Raw genomic sequence first — 18,815 nt, 5'->3', positions numbered from 1 at the left:
ATAATCAAAATATTCGTCATTTATAAATGATGATATTTATTATCTATCATTTATAAATGCCACAATATATTATATAATTTACGCAGTGTAAAATTTCGTAGTTGAATTACTATATACTTAGTTTTCTCATTATTCAATATTACTCTTATTTTACGAAGTATACAGTCAGTTTTTTTCCGACCGATTTTGCTGGCCTGATCAAATATCGGCCAAGGTAACTGGCAAAAATGTTTGATCAAAAGCACAGTAAAATAATGAAATCATAAGGAAAAATGCATTACTGATCTTGGGGGGAAAAGATTAGCGTTACATCGTGTTTATCCCATTATTCTTTGAAGGGTTATGTTATAGATGATTTCTATATCTATAACTTATCTTAAATATTAATCCATTTTGATTTTTTAAATTTATTTTCGTGTTTGGTGTACGCAGCAGAGAGCACGCAAATTCTTGTTCTCTGTGTTTGAGGTCATTTATAATAAAAAAATTATTCGTATTATTTTTGTTTGTATTTTAATGCAAAAACAAATACTACAAATAATTTACATTTTAAGGCAAAAACAAATATTACGAATGCTTGCAATTTGTTGATTGCAAGTATTTGTTTTTGCATTCTTTTAGAAATTGGTTAGAGAGTGAAATATGTTTTTCGCTTGCATTATGGCTTGCTTTCAACTTCTGAAATGAATGGTATTGGAATGTAAACGCACTTAATATAACTTTTCTTTTAACTTCATAAAACTTTCAGTTTGATTTTTGGTTCGTGATAAAGTGATTCAGTTTTTTCTATTCGGTTAAAAAAATTATAATTATTTTTATTAAAATTATTTATAATTATCCTTTCTTATTCATTACAGCCCGTGTCTTCGTGGGCCGAGGCATAGTGTCCCAGAGAGTAGGCGGTCCAGTGCTCGATTCAGCATGGTAAGCAATTTTATTAAAAATAACAAAACCATCTGCACAAGTGAATTTATGTAATACACATAATAAAACTTCAAATTTTGTTAATCCATATTAGATGGATATTTTTATATTTAATTTTCGAAATGATCAGCATCTGCACTCTTCAACCAAACGATTCTTCCCATTATTTCAGGATGTTACAGTTTGGAGGACATTTTATTTTACACTTTATGATTGTCCAGTTGTTTCTTAAGGCGTTCTTTTAAAAATTTAGTCAAGATGATAGCCATTTTTTAGATATTTAACTATTGCATTTTGTTGTAGGTTAAGAAATGTGGAAACATGCAGAGTATTAATGAAATGTGTATTTCCTGAATGGATGAATACGCTGGAATTCTTTGATCGTATGAAATACAACTTTATTTTAATAGCGTAAACCGTTAAATGTTGCCTTTAGCTTTCTAAATTGACGACATATAAGCCATATTATTATATCATATGGGCAGCTTGCACTTTTGAAAACTTCTAATATTTCCCACTTTATATACTATCGACATATGGTGTCTGTCTTTTGACCATCGGAGAACTGTTAAGTCTTTAAAACTGGTAAAGTCCAGTCATAGGAGAACAGGTAAGTCCTGGAGAATTCGCCTCGGATTTTACTACTAGCTGTTAAACAGCATGGCTTTACGTTTTATCAACGTGTATTGCGTAAATACGGATTAATTTCTGTATGAAAGATTTTCATGTTGGCATCCGTTCCCATGGCAAATAATTCTGCATACTGTGCCAATATATAACCCAGTTTGTATCCTTAGCTTTGAAAGAACGCGATGTCTAGAGTCCAGCTGTCTGATTCGCAGGGGCGTAGCTAGAGGGGGGCAAGGGGGCCATCTGTTCCCGGGCGCAGAATCCAAGGGGCGCCAAACTGATGCTGCGACATTTTAAAATTAAATGTTTTCCATCCTTGGCAAGCAGTAGGGGGCGCGAAATCTTTAATTGTCCCTGAGCGCTGAAAATCCTAGCTACGACTCTGCTGATTCGGGCTCTGGGTTTGAAATAATTGCTAAAAGATACTGACATTTAAATTTTGATCATACAGTTTGAAGATTCAGAACTTGAATAGTTTCTACTGAATATCTAGCACTTTCTTGCAATTAAAAAAGTCAAATCATCTAAGTCAGAGAGTGCCTGTGTACAAGATGGTTAAAAATCATCTTCCTTTTCACTGGAACATCGTTATTTTGACTTACATAAAAATGAAACTTAAATTCACTGAATATGATTTTACTTAAAATTACAAATTGTAACTCGTACCAAAACTTGCTTACGTTTCATATCTCAGTTCTAATTTTGGAAACACTCGACAATTAAACTCCGTTATTTTTAGCATTTAGCATTAACAACTTTGTCATATGCAATGGGAGAAGGAAACGAGACGTGAGTTCTGTTACTCATCAAGTATTGTATTCTCATGTTACGTACACTGCCTCTTTATAATTTACTTAAGGTCATGAACCTCTTTTCTATTGTGAGACGGCATTATTTGACAAATGATATAATTAGAAGCATTCGGAACTGTCATTTTGGAGGGAAAGTTAAATGCCTGCTTTATGGTTCCACTCTGCCAACATCCGGGATGTTAACAAATACTGAAGAGTCCGTCTTAATAGAATGTCCTGGACGGCGAGGTGCACATTAATTGCCTAGTGCCTAGTAAACTCTTATGTCTGGTGGCAGATTAGATGAGAATAAATACTTTGTCAACTAATTTGTAAAGCATGAGCTCACAAAATAAAGTATGATTTTTACTTCGAATTATATTTTGGAAATGGTGTTGGCAGTGTGTATCATTTTGCTTGCCTGGGAAGTCTATTTTTAAATACCTCGAATGTCCTGGCAAAATACAGAATTTTGCCACTTGGCAGGAAATATTGGTGATATAATTTTAAATCTTTGCGTGCAAAGCGATGTAGCGAGTACTGCCGTGTTTTTGATTTTCTCTGCATAGCTGCATATTGAATTCTTCACCATCTGTGTTTTCTGCATTCAGTAAGTGAAAAAATATCTCCACGTGGCGTTAGTTCATGATGAAGTAATTTTACATAAAATTCTTCCTTTTCTGTTGTTTAACTTTGTTGTTTTGAACAGTTGTTTTTAAATATATAATTTTACGTTCTGTGTTTGGAATTCTTGGGTTTTAATTCTGCAATTAGGGAGCCTGTTGTCACCGTTCAGCTTAGAACTGTTTCCGGCGTTAAAATGAACCCAAAATATGAAAAACAGATTACATTAATTTTGTATATATATTTTGTTTTAATTTAAAAGAAAACTGATGTGGCCAGCACCTGACTTCCCTTCAATTCCATGTTAAGACTCGGAATCGGCGGAAATCAACGATCTTTATGTAAACTGTCACTTCAGGTTGATTATTTTTAAATATAAGTTAATTTGTTTATTAAATTTATGGCTCAATTTTAATTACAAACACTACTCATTTTTTATTATTCTATTCTCCCATACGATGGACAATGTTAACTGTACGAGCTCATGTGCACATCAGTTTTCATGCGTATTTAAAAAAAAATATCGCATCGATCATAATATGTAATATCTCTCTCGTCTTATAATGTTTTGGATACACAAATGTATCCAAATTGTAACGGCTTAGCAATCACAAAATTTTTAAAAGCAGCATATTTTTAAAATTCCTGATAGAGCATTAAATGTTGTAATGCATTTCTTGCATTTCTTTTTGTATTTGATATATTCGATATATTATTTATATTTACTATTTTATTTCCTTAAAAATTATTCATAACAATAGGATTTGATGGCAGCATCCTTTTATTTGAAAAGTGATTCGCTCATTAAGGATTAATGCTAATATATTTAATTGCTTCATAACGAGAACATGTCTTCACAATGAACTTATTCTCGTTACATTTATCATAACTGCAAGAATACATTTAATACTTACAAATATAATATGTTGTTGTTCTCTACGAAAGTCTGTTTAGAGCTTCAAGTATCTGTTTAGAGCACTGTTTTGTAAACAGATACTGCACTTCAAGTATCTGTTTAGAAAGTCTGTTTAGAGCTGGTTTATCAGTTTTAGCCAAAATCTGGTATGTTGTTCCCATTGATTTAAAAGTCTATTATACTTTAATATAGTTTTTCATTAAAACTGTTATGAGCTTCAAATAAAGTTCCAACCACACCGGTTGCTCATTAAAGACTGTTATGGACTTCCCGTAAAGTTTCACTTAATGATTGTCCAATTTTACCCAAAATCTAATCAACTCTTTATGTGAATATAGGAAACTTAAGTACAGAAAACAGAAATTTTTTAATTCGTATAAATGTTATCACGGGCGAAAAATCATCACAGATTTGCACACACACAGACAGACAAACATCATTATAAAATCGCAAAATGTTGTGGGGCTCTAGAAAGTGTTGCGACGCATTTCGTTTTACATTCGATATATTATTTAGCCGAAAAGTGCGTTAGCCCGCATGGGCTATTAGTCTTGAAGCGGGATTTTCCGTCGTCCACTACTAATGGCCAATCACTTTTCAAATTGTTGCCACTAAATACTATGGCCCTATGTCATCTTAAAAGAAATTAAAGAAGAATCTCCATTCACATATGTTCCTCACATTGTGAAAAAACGACGGCACCTAGACCCATTAAATTTTGAATAACGTTGTCCTCTACCCGAAGATGTGCACCTGAAAGCCCGAAGTTTGAATTCTAAATTTTATATTTCATATTTTATAAAACTTTAACAAATTTTTGATTAACAAACTCAACGGTTTGAAAGCGAGCAGCGACAACTCTGTACGGAATAAAGTATTTTCATCTCCAGCGCGCGAGACTGTCTGTCGAAAATTTTAAATGTATGCTGTTTTTAAATATTATGTAATTGTGCTGTTGAACTGAACTTTATGTCACGTAAATGCGAAGGACATAATATCTAATAAATAAAGTTAAGACACAAATTGTTAATTCTAAAAAAAGACGCACCTCCCCCCGAGAAAACTGAACATTAAATATGATGAACTGAGAAGAGACTGAAGAAAATAGAAAAACATATTGTTACGGATTTTGTATTTAGTTGGCTATTTCTAGTAGAATTGCAATTAACGTTGTTTTATTGCAATGTGTAATTCAGCGCATGGCGAGTTTTAAGAGAAAGCTACGCCGAAAAGTAAAAATTCAAGAGCATTTAATAAATAGATATCACGTAATTTATATTTAACTTGAAATAATGCAATTGCGTATTAGCTGTAACTGTACTCTTTTGCTTTCCAGAAACCTTGAGAAGTTACTAGAAGCTTCTCGTGACGGATTAAAAACCTTATAAAAGCCTGTCTATCATATCATTTCAGTTGTTTATATAAACTGTTGTTGTTTGTTGTAGCGAATTCGCGGTGAGATCGGATTTGCTTTCTCTGTACTTTGAATTGTGTTCTATTTAACGTTTTAGTAGTTTAAAATATAACTACACTGATATATTGTGATACTGTACGAATATCTGTAAGGAAAAATTTCAGCATTTTGTTTTATTTTTTCTGATAAGAATAAATTTTATTAACTTTTTAATCGGACTTGCGCATTCAATCTGTTACGAACCCGTACGCACGCAACAGTGTACCGACACTTAACATTGCATCGGTAATTCTAAACATACGCTGCTATAGTGCTTTGAAAATGTTTGTAATTTTGCTGTTGAATCTTATATGGCGTAAGTGCGAAGAAAATGGTACTTAACAATAAAGCTAGCGGGAGTGAGTGCAACAACAGACTGGTAGACTGCAAGCTCAGCGAGAGCATAAAAAAAAACTTAACAAATCATTTTGGGCGATCGTTAAAAAGAGATTGCGCTGGAGATAAAAATATTTTATTGCCTACAGTATGTTGCCTCTGCTGGCTCAGAAATCGTTGAGTTTCTTAATCAAAAATTTGTTTAAAAAACATGAAACAGATAATAAAACAAAAAAAAAACATGAAACAGATAATATATATATATATATATATATATATATATATATATATATATATATATATATAAACATGAAACAGATAATAATAAAACAAATTCAGAATTCAAGATTCGGGCTTCCAGGTGCCTCTATTCTGGTGGAGACTCCGTTATTCAAAATTGGATGGCTCCAGGGGTATCGTTGGAAAATGCGAGAAACATACATACATTCATGCAGATTCTTCATTATTTAATTTCTTTAAGTATTATGCAAGGCGATAATATTTGATGGCAACAGTTTGAAAAGTGATACAGCCGTTTATAGTGATTTGACGCAAAATGCCGTTTCGAGACTAACAGCCCTTCTGGACTAACGGCCCTTTGGGCTAAAAATCCACTGCCTGCTGTTCTTTAGAAGGCAGGTTCCAAATTTTAACCGTTGTTTTCAACATGCAAGAAAAAAATGCCGCAATAAAAGTTAATTTAAATCGTTATTCACAAAAACAAAACTTGGCTTATCGAGAATCAATCGGGATTACATGAGACGGAAACAGAGATATTACGCATGTGTTGTTACGTCACGCTTATCCAGATTTGGTGCTAAATCGGGCTGTTTGGCGACAGTCTCACGATCGACGAGATGATACGTAAGTATTGGTGTGTTAAACCAAATATTATTTATCAAAATATGCCAACGCGATGTTAAAAATTTACAATTTTCTTACTTAGCCGATTGCGGGGACGCATCTGTCCTGTAGATGCACATGCTAGCATTAGAAACTGTACTATTTTTTTTTTTAAATTCATACTCAATATCGGCCCTGGTGTATTTTTAAAGCTAAAATTTCGATTTAACCGAAATCACTTTCTTCTTTTATCCATTTCTAAAAAATTTCATATTTTTGAAATAATATGTGTTTTTCGAGGGTAAATGAATGAATATCTGTAATTTGTAGTTTTATTTTGTGTAGGGTTATCAGATTACTAAGATTAACTACCAAGTTTTTCTGAGGCAGTTCTGGATTCTTAATTATATCTGGGCTTTGTTATAGACATAAAGACGTGCGGGATTTTCCAAAGAGTGGTTATGAACGTTGAAGAAATAATTAATTTATAGAAGAAGGATGTAAAAGCGTGAATCTTAGGTAATGTTTTTACCGGGATGGAGGTATCATAGTATAAAATCGGATTGTTTTTGAGAACTTAGTGTGTAATTTCATTAATGCATCCTCACAAGTCATACTGAAGAACGTTTTAATATTTTTTGTATTTTTGTCAATCGAATTTCTTTGCTTTCATTTCTTCACATCAACTTTGTATTGGTGGCATTAATTTGAAACTCTTAATACTTTCTCAACACTGAAATTAGTTTATCATAAAATATCCTTTTCGATGAGTTTTCCTAAAAGGTAAACCTAGTTTTCTTCATCTGCATTGGCAATATATTCTATTTTATCAGCATCAGCAAAAGCTAACTTGTCAACCGTAGTTTCTGTATTCATACAGTTAATTTCATGTTCCATAAGTGCTTAATTTTTTTGCTGTTTAATTTTTAATTATTTCATGATAAATTATGTCACAGAGAACTTCCCATTTTGGTAAAAAATTACATTAACTTGTGCTGTGCAATATATCCGGTACACTTTTGTAGGGGAGAGAAAATGTGTTGCAAAGTGATTGAAGATGTTCAGTATGTATTCTTTTGCATTTCCTTGAATTAGATATCTTGAGAGACTTTCATTATCATGAAATGAAAAAGAATTCATTTAATTTCTTTATTTATATATCAGTCTATCTTTATTGACGAGCCAGTCTAATTTCATTTTTTGCTTTTTAGGAACCACTCACTGGTACAGAAGCCTCTCCGGAAGAACTAAAAAAGGCTCTCGAATGGGAACTTAGCTTAGATAACAACGATTTAAGAAGCCACGCGTGGTATCATGGCACAATTCCTCGGCCCAGAGCTGAGGAACTTATGTCTGAGGAAGGTGATTTTCTCATTCGAGATTGTATCTCCAGGCCTGGAGACTATGTTCTCACTTGCCGATGGAGAGGAACATCTCTTCATTTTGTCATAAATAAGGTAAAAAGTTGAAATTCACTCTTGTAGTCTAGAGAATACTGCAGACAGATTATAAATTTCTGTTGAGGTTAATATTACCTCAGTTAGCTAATGGGGTTATCACATGTAGCAGTGTATGGCGCTAGAAGAAAGTTTCCCGAGAAACCATGTCTCCCAACACTGGTTTTAAAGGGAGGGTTTCTAGCTGAATCAGTCCCGCTGGAAGCTATTTCCCTCCCACATACGCGAAACATTTTGCGACGCTGACGGGAATTTCTCTCTTGCAGCTTTATCGTGCACAGGATCAACAAAAAACTAGTTTTGCGTAAGTTAATACAGTCAAAAGTCGTTAATTCGGACACCCATAATCCGGACCTCAAAGCTACAAACTTTCTGCGCATGCGTTGCGTTCACGCATGCGCACAGGCGTTTACGAGTGCGCGTAAGACCTTTACGGCTGCGAATATGTTTGTGCGCATGCGCGTGTAATGTGTAACGGAGGCAAGCTAAAATTATCTAATTCAGTTAATGTTGCAGATTGCGTTGTTCCTTAATCTACGAATTGGATCCGGCTTATTATTTTTTGCAGACTGTTAGAGCAATTTCATAAAAGTAAGCTTGAACTTTCGATTATGTCAAATAGAATTTCCGATATATATTTACTAATATGTAATTTGTATCTACAAAGCGAATGTATGTTTTGAAATCCGAAATCTGTTTATCAATTTCACGCCGCGGATTGGAAGTTGATCTGTCAGCACTATCCTTATCTTCAGGGCAGATGTTTTTATTTTATTTGACTTATAATTCCTTACTAAGTATTTCATCTCGATGTACTCCGTCTTTGATATGATTTAAATCAAGTTCCTCGTCATAATAATTCGCTTCCGATAGTGAAGAAAGTGACCCAGAGGTTATTGAAAACGAAAACATTTCGATTGACAAATTAGTCGGTATTCTCAACACAGCAATTATAGGACTTGAACAGCGGACTTGAACGGCGTAACTAAACAAGAAATTATGTCTTTTGAATAGAATTAAAGAGAAAGTATTATCACATGAAACGAAGCAACTTACATTGAAAGAAATGTTTAATAAAGTAAACAAATAAATATTAAGCTTTTTCTTTTTGTAAATTTTGATACCCTTTAGATCATAATTGTTCTTTATTTCATAAATTACGGTTTCATATTTTTAATTTTGTAATTTCTGCATGCCATCTTACCAGATTTAAACTGATGATCTATAATCCGGAAAAATCGATAATTCGGAATTGCCGAAGTCCCGACGAGTCCGGATTAACGACTTTTGACTGTATGTCAATTATCCCGAAAGCGAAGATTCCTGGAAATGTTTCTTATGACGCACAGTCTTGGATAACTTCCAAGCCTGATAACAGATGTAAGAACGTTAAAATTGATGCCCAGGGAATTCGCGTATGTGTAAATTCTATCAAGTTTGAGTGACGCTTAGAAATTATGGATTTTGCACACTTCAAAATCGATAATTAAATTAATAAATTCATCGCAAAATATGCTGATGCTAATTTAATTATTTTTACTTTTCATTTAAAAGGTTTTTGTGGTAATCATGTACTGTGCGACCTACCGTTTTTAGTTGGTTATTTATTTCGTAGATGACATCATTAAAACGCAATTTTTGAATTCAAACATGTGATAAAACGGCTAGAAAAAGAGATGATTTAAATAGCAATCAATTTTAATACCACCATCAGAAAACCACTAGCCAAAAGGGATAGATTGCATACTACATGATTACCGACAATTTTTTATGTGGTAATAGTTAAGACTAATAAATGCAATTACTTTTTTCTATTCTTTAACTTAAAAGCACATTTATTAATCTTTTAACAGGTATTTTAATTCTATATTTTAGGTTGTTTTTCAGCCGTTTACAGTGTACGAACGTATTCAATATCAGTTTGAAGATGACTGCTTTGATACGGTACCTGATTTGGTGACATATTATGTAGGTAACAAACGCCCCATTTCTGCAGCTTCTGGTGCTGTGATATCAAAACCTGTGAATCGGAGTATGCCATTATCATACTATGCAACTCGGTATGGGTTGGAATGCCAGATGCACTATGCAGCTTTAGCTTTAGAAAAGGTTGCTGGCAGTCAGGAATCTTTGATTAGGAAATGTTCCCATGGTGGGAGTGGTGAAAGCTTAAATCAAGAAAGAAGATCATCTCAACCCTTGGAATCAATAGAAGGTGTGATTTCTCTAATTTCAAATAGATTGTTAAATAAATGCATATGTACATCTGGTACATATTTAGCATCAGATTTTTAGGTTTTTTTTTCCAATTTCACGTATTTTATTTATTTATTTATTTTTAATTTTAAAATATCACTGATTTGAACTGAAAACTTCTGATCATTATATTTTTAAATTCATGTCTGTATTTTAAGACATGAATAAAAAGAGAGAGCCTTTCAGACTAAAACAAATATGGTTATTTGACATCTACTTATAAAAATGTGTAAATTCAAATACTCATGTGGTCCCTTTTATAGAAAAATTTTTAACTAGTAAGTTGTTTATGATCTGCTAAATGTATTTTACTAAATTTTGTAATATGAAAAATGCCCTAAAAACTGTCAAAATTCTGATGACTTTAACTAAATAAAAAGAAAATTTTTTTATATTAAACAAATCTTCAGTGTAACTAAAGTATATGTAACAAGCAAATCAACATATCTGCAAAACTTATTTTACAATAAAATTCTCATTAAATTCTACTGAATTTTAATTGAATGAAGTGCACATTGAAGTAATTATGAAAGAAAAATTAAAATTAATATCAGCACTTCAGTAAAACTTAAAATAACAGTTACTTTATGTAAAATTGTTACTTTATATAAAGGTAAATTGGAGATTTTTATGACAAGCATTTAACATATTTCTTATTGTTTTATATTAAGGTTTCAGCTATAAGAAGCAAGATTTCAGCTGTAAGGTTTAATAAAAATATATAAATTTACATGGGTCTCATCTGATTAGTACATCTCAAAACTTAAATTTTGAAGTCCATTATTAAATGCTAATGTATCTTCTTTATGTGCTTAAGCAAGACATAGATTTTCATCTTTTTTACATTTCTGTTCTGAAATTTCTAGAATGAAATGGAACATTCTATCATAATGTGTTTGTACTTTGATACAAAACCTAGTTTATTATCTACATTCCTAAAATTTAATGAAATTGCAGTATTAATTTTAATGGCGTATATTTTGAATAATAGCATTAGTTTTAGCAGCAATGCCTTAACTTTTTTCATTGAATCTTAGAAAGGCTGTGTGGTCATAATATGAAACTACATCTTTAATTGCATTTGAAAAATACTATGTAAATTAATGGCTAAGAGCCTGGCAAAATAGATGGCATGCAAAAAGGTTCTGTAAGTTCTTAAAAAATCATTGGGTTGTAGTATATATTCTTTTCTAATTTGATTTTTTTTTCACACGGCTAAGCCGTGATTGATGTGAAAAATTATGAATGCCAGGATTGATGTGGAAAATGTTTATGACAAGATTAATGATTATTTATATTTTGTTAAAATAATGTATGGTTGATGTCATAGATGCTCATCCAAGCGGTGTGGCTACTATGCCTCGACCTACAGCATGTGATTATCCCAGGAAATCTTTGCCAAATTTTTCAACTCTTCAACATGGTATAGGTTCACATTCCAAAAGAGATAGTTCCTGCAGTTCATCTCAAGATAAGAAAATACTTAAACAGAAGTAAGACAACATATATCATCTGAAGCACTCATAGTCTTCTTGTAATTAATTGTTTGCAGTTGTAACAAATTATTATGTTTATTCTAATGTTAGTAATAATATATAATTTATGAAAAAACTATAATGTTACTAGTAATTTATGTTTGTAGTAGTATTTATTTACAGCCAAGCAAAAGAGGATTATTGCCATGCATATTTGTTTATTTAGAAAAGTGATAAAACTTGAATAAATTTTTGTATTATTTCAAATTATGATTTATATTTAATGTGGTTTTGAAACTGATAAGTGATTTCATTATTTTCATTTGTTAAAAAATAATAGATTTTTATCTTTTCATTTTTGTTGTCTAAAAGTGAATATTAATTGCAAATTTTCATTGTAGACTGAGTCAAGAAACTGTTCCTGATGTATTTATGAATAACAAAGAAGAATCGAAAGATGATGTTCCACCTCCTAAACCTAGTCGTGTTCCATCGAAAAAATATGGCACATCATCATACTCATCTGGAACTGATAATAATTTTGGAAACAAATTAGGTAAGTGATTTAATGTTAATAACTTGAAAGAGAAGATTATTTAAGTTCAAAGTAAGCTTTTAAAAATCTTACTACAAAGTACCATCTATTTCAAGTCTTAGATCAGAGCCAGATTAAGATCTTTAGAAGTTCTAAACACTTAAAAGGTTTTGGTGCCTCCCACATTTAATTACAGTATAATGGTTATCTGAATTTCAGTTATTTGAACTAGACTGTTATCCAGATAATCAGTTTCAAAGTCAAATCATAAATTAGAGTTATTAAATAAGGCAGTATATTATTTAGATAATTAAAATTATTGAATGTTAATAATAAATGAATCTAGATAATGTGACAATGCATATTGTAATAAAATATCCAAGGGACGAGTGGAAAAACATACATGGACAAGCTGCCAGAAGAGACCTTTGGTGGTGAATAGTAAAATAATCTCTACCACTGATAAGAGAGACTTCTACATAAAAGGTCCTTGCAAATACCACCAGCAGGGCTGAGAGGGTTCAAGGATGATGAAATTATATCATCTATTTGAGATTAAAAATAAATTGAAGAAAATTAAAACAGTTGTTTCAATAAAGATCCAGTCTGACAAAATACAGAGGTTTTTTAAAATATTTAAAAGCAGTTATGAAGTGACTTGGAACAACACAAACACTGCTATCCATTTTGACTTCCATACATACAAAACTATTCATGATATGACTATAAGTATTCTTTAAAAGAAAAACCAATTTGCAGTTTTTTTTTTTCAGTATGTACTTACTAGCATAATCATCTAGACCAGCAGTTCTCAACCTATTAACAAACATATATATATTGCAGAACCTATTGGATATTTGTATTAACTATGCACATATAAAAAATATTAAAAATTGGTTACCATTTTAATTGTCAAAATTTAAGTTATAATACTTTAAAGATTAGTCTGAAATTTGGGCCTGTTTAAGAGACATCAATTTCTCTATGTCTGGTCTTATTTCACTTAGTTTTAACTGTAAATTAGGATCCACTTTTAATTTTGTTCTGCATTTAGTTTTCAATATAACATGGAAGAAAATCCTTGTTCACAAAAATAAGTTGTGTAAAAAGAGAATAAAAATTTAATAGCTTTATTTGAAATGTTTTAAATTCTTTTTTTCGGTCCAGAGAAAAGTTATAATAAGCATGTTACTTTTGAAATCTTCAGTTAGAGTTTGATCACAGAAAATCTCTATCAATTGTTCTTTTTCTTCATGAGATAAAATTTCAGGTATATTTTAAACAAAATGGATTTCTAATCGAATTTCCTTTTTCATAATCCTCAGGAAAATACATGTTGAAATTATTTATCAGTGAAAAAAGATTTTTAATATCGGATGCTAATTCTTTTATTTTCAAATTATTTTTGACTAGAAAGCTTTCTGAAAGTGGTAAAAAGCTTAAAAAATTATTATTCAATTCTTTGATTAATAGCTTAAATTTTTTTTAATGGTTGTATTTATTTTATCTCTGATGGTAAACAAATTAACTCTTTGTCCTTGTAATCCTAAATTTAATTCATTTAACTTTCCAAAAATAGGAGCTAAATATGCTAAACTCACCAACCATAATTGACTAAGTAAACATTTTTGCAGCTCAAATTTTGGATCACAGAGGACAATTGGAATTTCTGATCGAAGTTCACAAAGATGACTTAAAACTCTGTGTCTGGCTAACCATCACCTTACTTCAAAATCTAACAAAAGCATTTATTGTTCACTTTTCATCTTTTGGTATAAAATCGTTAATATTCTTGAGCTTGGCTTTTAATAAAATTAACAATTTTCACAACTTGATTAAGAATGATTTTCAGGTTTTCAGGGATTGTTTTGGATACTAAAGCTTCACATTGAATGGAGCAGTGAGTAAATTACAGGTTCAGGTATGACTCTCATTATTTGAGAAATAGCACAAGAATGTCTTCCTCTTAAAGCCTGAGCTCCATCACTTTGTACTGCAATCGACTTATTCTAAGGGATATCATCATTCTTGGACATATTTTTTTTTTTTTTTCATTTGAGAACATACAGACTCCTTGTGCACATGTACAAAAGGGGGCTTACAGAAGTAAGTTAACTAAAACATTAAAAGTTACATGCATAAATAAACATTAAAAGTTACATGCATAAATAAACATTAAAAGTTACATGCATAAATAAAGCAAACAAAAGCAGAGAACAGCAGTCTGGACTTCACGAAAACAGATAAGTTCACTGGCCAAGTCACTCCGAACATTTTCAAATCGTTCTGTAAGCATAATCTAGGGCCATCAAATGTAGGGCATGAGAAAATCAAATGTTCCACATCCTGAGGAACTCTTTTTGAACATTCACATAAATTGTTTGATTGTAGATTAAAACGAAACAGGTAACTTGCAAATTTATGGTGACCAGATAAAAACTGAGACACTTTAAAATTTAACGAGAGGAAAGACTCGGAATTCAGTCTATGGTAAATAGAAGGAAGGAACTTTTTGGTGACTTCAGCATTACAAGATGAAATGTAGTCCTCATTTCACATAGCTAAAAGCTTTTTATAATGAAAGGACTTCCAAAAACTCTTTGGAATGCTAATGTTGATATCAATGGGTAAATTTAAGGCATCTTTAGCTAAGAAATCAGCTCTTCCATTTCCGTAGAAACCATGAGGACACACATAAGCAAAGTAGATATCAATACCTCTAATTCTAAGTGAACTAACAGTTACTAGGGTTTCGATAACTAATTTATCGCAACTGGTAATACTGTTCAAAAGTTGACATAAAATTGCCAATAAGTTTGAAAATTTCGTTTGCATTTCCTCTATCATGAAGAGATTCAAAAAATAAATACTCTTTGGAAAATCGTTTATCTTCTTCGAAACGTACATAAACCAAGAGTGGAACAAAGTTTGTTATATCAGTACATTCACCCAATTGCAATGCAAAATACTCACTATGTTTTATTTTTTGTATAATTGTATTTTTATGGAATTTTTCATTTCATGAATTCATCGACTTACTGTATCATTTAATAATGGAATATTATTAAGTTCATTTAGCCACTTTTTTGATGAATAATGTTAAAACGATATCCTTAGCTACAGCTAATATTAGGTTTTCTTCAACAGTGTAAGCTGGCCCAGTCTTGGCTATTCTTAGGCTTACTAGGTAACTAGCTTCCAAAACTTTTTCACTTGAAAGAACAAAACCTTTTATTACTTGTTTACTGTTTTTGATACTGATAAAAATACCTCCTGTCAGGGACAGCAAATCAACTATGATTCTAATAGAATATATATATACGAGGGCCATCCAGGAAGTAGATTACGTTTCCGTCTGTGTCCGCTAGGGGCGGGGCTAGCGCGGCCATCTTGGGGTCAGAGCGTTGCGCAGCTCAGTCTGCATCTAGCCGTGCTAGTGAGAGGTTCGTGCTGTGCTCCGTTCAGATACTGTGACGGTTTGAAATGTCTGCGTTAATTGAAAATCCCGCGAGCTGCGAGGTGCGCTCAGTAATAAGGTTTCTGACTGCAAAAAACTGTAAACCGATAGAAATCTATCGGCAGCTTCGTGAAGTGTATGGGGACAACATTATCACTGAAGGTGGAGTGCGTCAGTGGGTCATAAGATTTCAAAATGGCCGAACCAATGTTCACGACGAAGATCGAAGTGGGAGACCCAGCATAGTGACCGCCGAACTTCTCGAAAAAGTCGATGCTAAAGTCCGTGAAAATCGAAATTTCACAATAACGGAACTTTCTTTGAGTTTTCCACAAATTTCCCAGCAATGAAGAAGTGGCTGGCTATGCAGCGTTTTGATGACGACGCACAGCTGCAAGAAGAGGTAACGAAGTGGTTGAAGGCGCAGGCGTCCGAATTTTTCGACGAAGGAATTTCCAAGCTCGTACATCGCTACGATAAATGCCTTAATTTGTATGGTGACTATGTAGAAAAGTAGTATTTGAGTGTGGCTTTCATCTGTATATAATAAAATTTGTTTCCTATACTTTGTTTATTTTTTTATTCCAAAACGTAATCTACTTTCTGGGTAGCCCTCGTATATATATATGTATATATATATAATTTATCAAGCAAAGTAGTAATTATAATTTTTTAAAGTAGTAATTATAATTTCCAAGACACTTTGTCTAAATTTAAAAAAATTTTTAGCGAAATGTTTCAATTGTCTGTTTCGGCGAAACGCGTAATGGGGTTAGCTTGATTCAACGTTAAAATTAATGAAATTTCCCTTGAAAAGCCTGTTTGGAGGTTAAATTGGGCTAATTTACCATTTTCCGCTTACTTTTTATCTTTTTCTGTTTTTTAATGTTTTACATGTCTAATGGTTCGATTTTCATATGTATTAATTTTTTAAAACGTGTTGAACCTTTTGGAGCAGCAGCTCTTGGTAACTTTTAGGCGAGCTTACTACAATTTTTATATTTTGTGTGTATATATATATATATATATATATGATACCAGAAATGATAGCGACAAGCGTACATATGCTAATAAATTGATCAAATCTAAAAGAAATAATGAGATACTATTGTCTTTTTATTACAGGAACTTATTTTTATTTTCTATTAAGTACAACATCCATTTCTATTACTTCTTTTAAAAGCAGCATTTATGACAAATTTTGTTATGGCCAGAGGCGTAGCCATGGTTTTCAGCTCCCGGGGACAACTGAAGATTTTGCGCCCATTTCTGTGTGCCAAGAATGGAAAACATTTCATTCTGCAATTTCATCAAATGAATTTGGCACCCCATGGATGTTGTGCCTGGGGAGCACCCCATGGATGCTGTGCCTGGGGACAGATGCCCCCCTTGCCCCACCCTAGCTATGCCACTGGTTATGGCTATAGCTAAAAGAATATTTAAGAAAATAAGAATGGATTATTTTGCTAAAGTCTATGAGCAGCTGTTGTCCTTGAACAAAGTTCAGATCGCGTAAATTTACAAGTGTAAGAGAAAAACTTAAACAGGAAATTGGAGTATTTAATTTTTGGATTTAATAAGTTAAAAAATACTTCAATATTTTTAATTCTAGTTTGTGTTTTCTTTGTGTACCACATATTTTCCCCTTATTATTTTTCTCTAATATTTTCAAAAAATATTATTGCATATATTCATTTTATTACATATATGTTTTACATTTTAATTAAATATTTATCCCCCACATTAATCAATAAACCTAATCAAAAGTGAGTTTTTGTTTCTTCACTTGTGCAAATTTTATGGTAACAGTTTTAAGAATAGATTCAAAATATTTACTCTCTTTAACATTTTGTAGCAAAATATTATATTCCTGTAGAAATTTTACTAAAGTTTTTTCTGTCTTGGGTTAATGCTGCAGTCACATATTTCAAAATTGAATTTTAGACAAATATATACAGTCAAAAATCTTTAATCTGGACTCGTCGGGACTTCGGCGATCCTGGATTATTGGTTTATCTGGATTATAGATCGTCAATTTAAATCTGGGAAGATGGCATGCAGAAATTATAAAATTAAAAATATGCAATCGTAATTTATGAAATAAAGAGCAATTATGATCTAAAGCGTATCAAAATTTACAAAAAAAAAAAAAAAAAAAAAAAAAAGGAGGGGCAGCTTAATATTTATTTTTTTACTTTATTAAACATTTCTTTCAACGCGCGCATGCGTAAAGCATAAAGCATACATTATGCATAGTCGAAATTAGAAAATTGCAACCAGAAAAATATTCAATGTGTATTCGTGATATTTATAATGACGAGGAATTTTATTTAAATCATATCAAAGACTGAGTACATCGAGATGAAATACAGTTAAAAGTCGTTAATCCGGACTCGTCGGGACTTTATAGATCATCAGTTTAAATCTCGTAAGATGGCATGCAGAAATTCTAAAATTAAAAATATGAAACCGTAATTTATGAGATAAAGAACAATTATGATCTAAAGGGTATCAAAATTTACAAAAAAAAAAAGCTTAATATTTATTTGTTTACTTTATTAAACATTTCTTTCAATGTAAGTTGTTTAAGTTGCTTCGTTTTATGTGATAATACTTTTTCTTTAATTCTATAAACAGACATAATTTCTTGTTCAGTTACAAAGTTCCACTGTTTAAGTCCCGTAATTGCTGTGCCGAGAATACCGACTAACTTGTCAATCGAAATTTTTTCGTTTTCACTAACCTCTCTGTCACCTTCTTCATGTCTTTATCCATTTTTTACAGCAATTCCACTTTTTGTTTGATGGACATCGAAACATACTTTCGTTTTGTAGATCTTTTGGGAGCTGCAGCATCGGAAATTCTATTTGACATAATCGAAAGTTCAAGTTTACTTTTATAAAATTGCTCTTACAGTCTACAAAAAATAATAAGCCGCATCCAATTTGAAGATTAAGGAACAACGCAATCATCAACATTCACTGAAATAGATAATTAGATAATTTTAGCTTATACCGTCCGTCATACATTAAATGCGCACGCGAAAACGTATTCTGCGCTTGTGCACATGCATATGCGCAATCGTAAAGGTCTTACGCGCACGCGTAAACACCTATGC

At 31.9% G+C, this 18,815-nt stretch overlaps 1 protein-coding gene across 3 annotated transcripts in view; it reads left to right on the top strand.

Moving 5' to 3' along the window:
* LOC118183743 (SH2 domain-containing protein 3C) overlaps nucleotides 1-18,815 on the top strand; it is a 333,243-nt gene that overhangs the window by 287,751 nt on the left and 26,677 nt on the right. For all 3 annotated transcript variants that reach the window (XM_085810737.1, XM_085810739.1, XM_085810738.1), the window contains 5 exons: nucleotides 858-924; nucleotides 7,729-7,974; nucleotides 9,850-10,189; nucleotides 11,561-11,723; nucleotides 12,107-12,261. In XM_085810737.1, the coding sequence (XP_085666863.1) occupies nucleotides 858-924; nucleotides 7,729-7,974; nucleotides 9,850-10,189; nucleotides 11,561-11,723; nucleotides 12,107-12,261 (971 nt within the window). The remainder of the gene's footprint in view (nucleotides 1-857; nucleotides 925-7,728; nucleotides 7,975-9,849; nucleotides 10,190-11,560; nucleotides 11,724-12,106; nucleotides 12,262-18,815) is intronic.

The sequence above is a fragment of the Stegodyphus dumicola genome, chromosome 2, assembly GCF_044657685.1.
Source record: "Stegodyphus dumicola isolate Sdum_Otavi_A_Nest chromosome 2, ASM4465768v1".
Taxonomy (NCBI): domain Eukaryota; kingdom Metazoa; phylum Arthropoda; class Arachnida; order Araneae; family Eresidae; genus Stegodyphus; species Stegodyphus dumicola.
The sequence above is the reverse complement of the archived record's forward strand: the minus strand, read 5'-3'. Positions and strand labels throughout refer to the sequence as shown.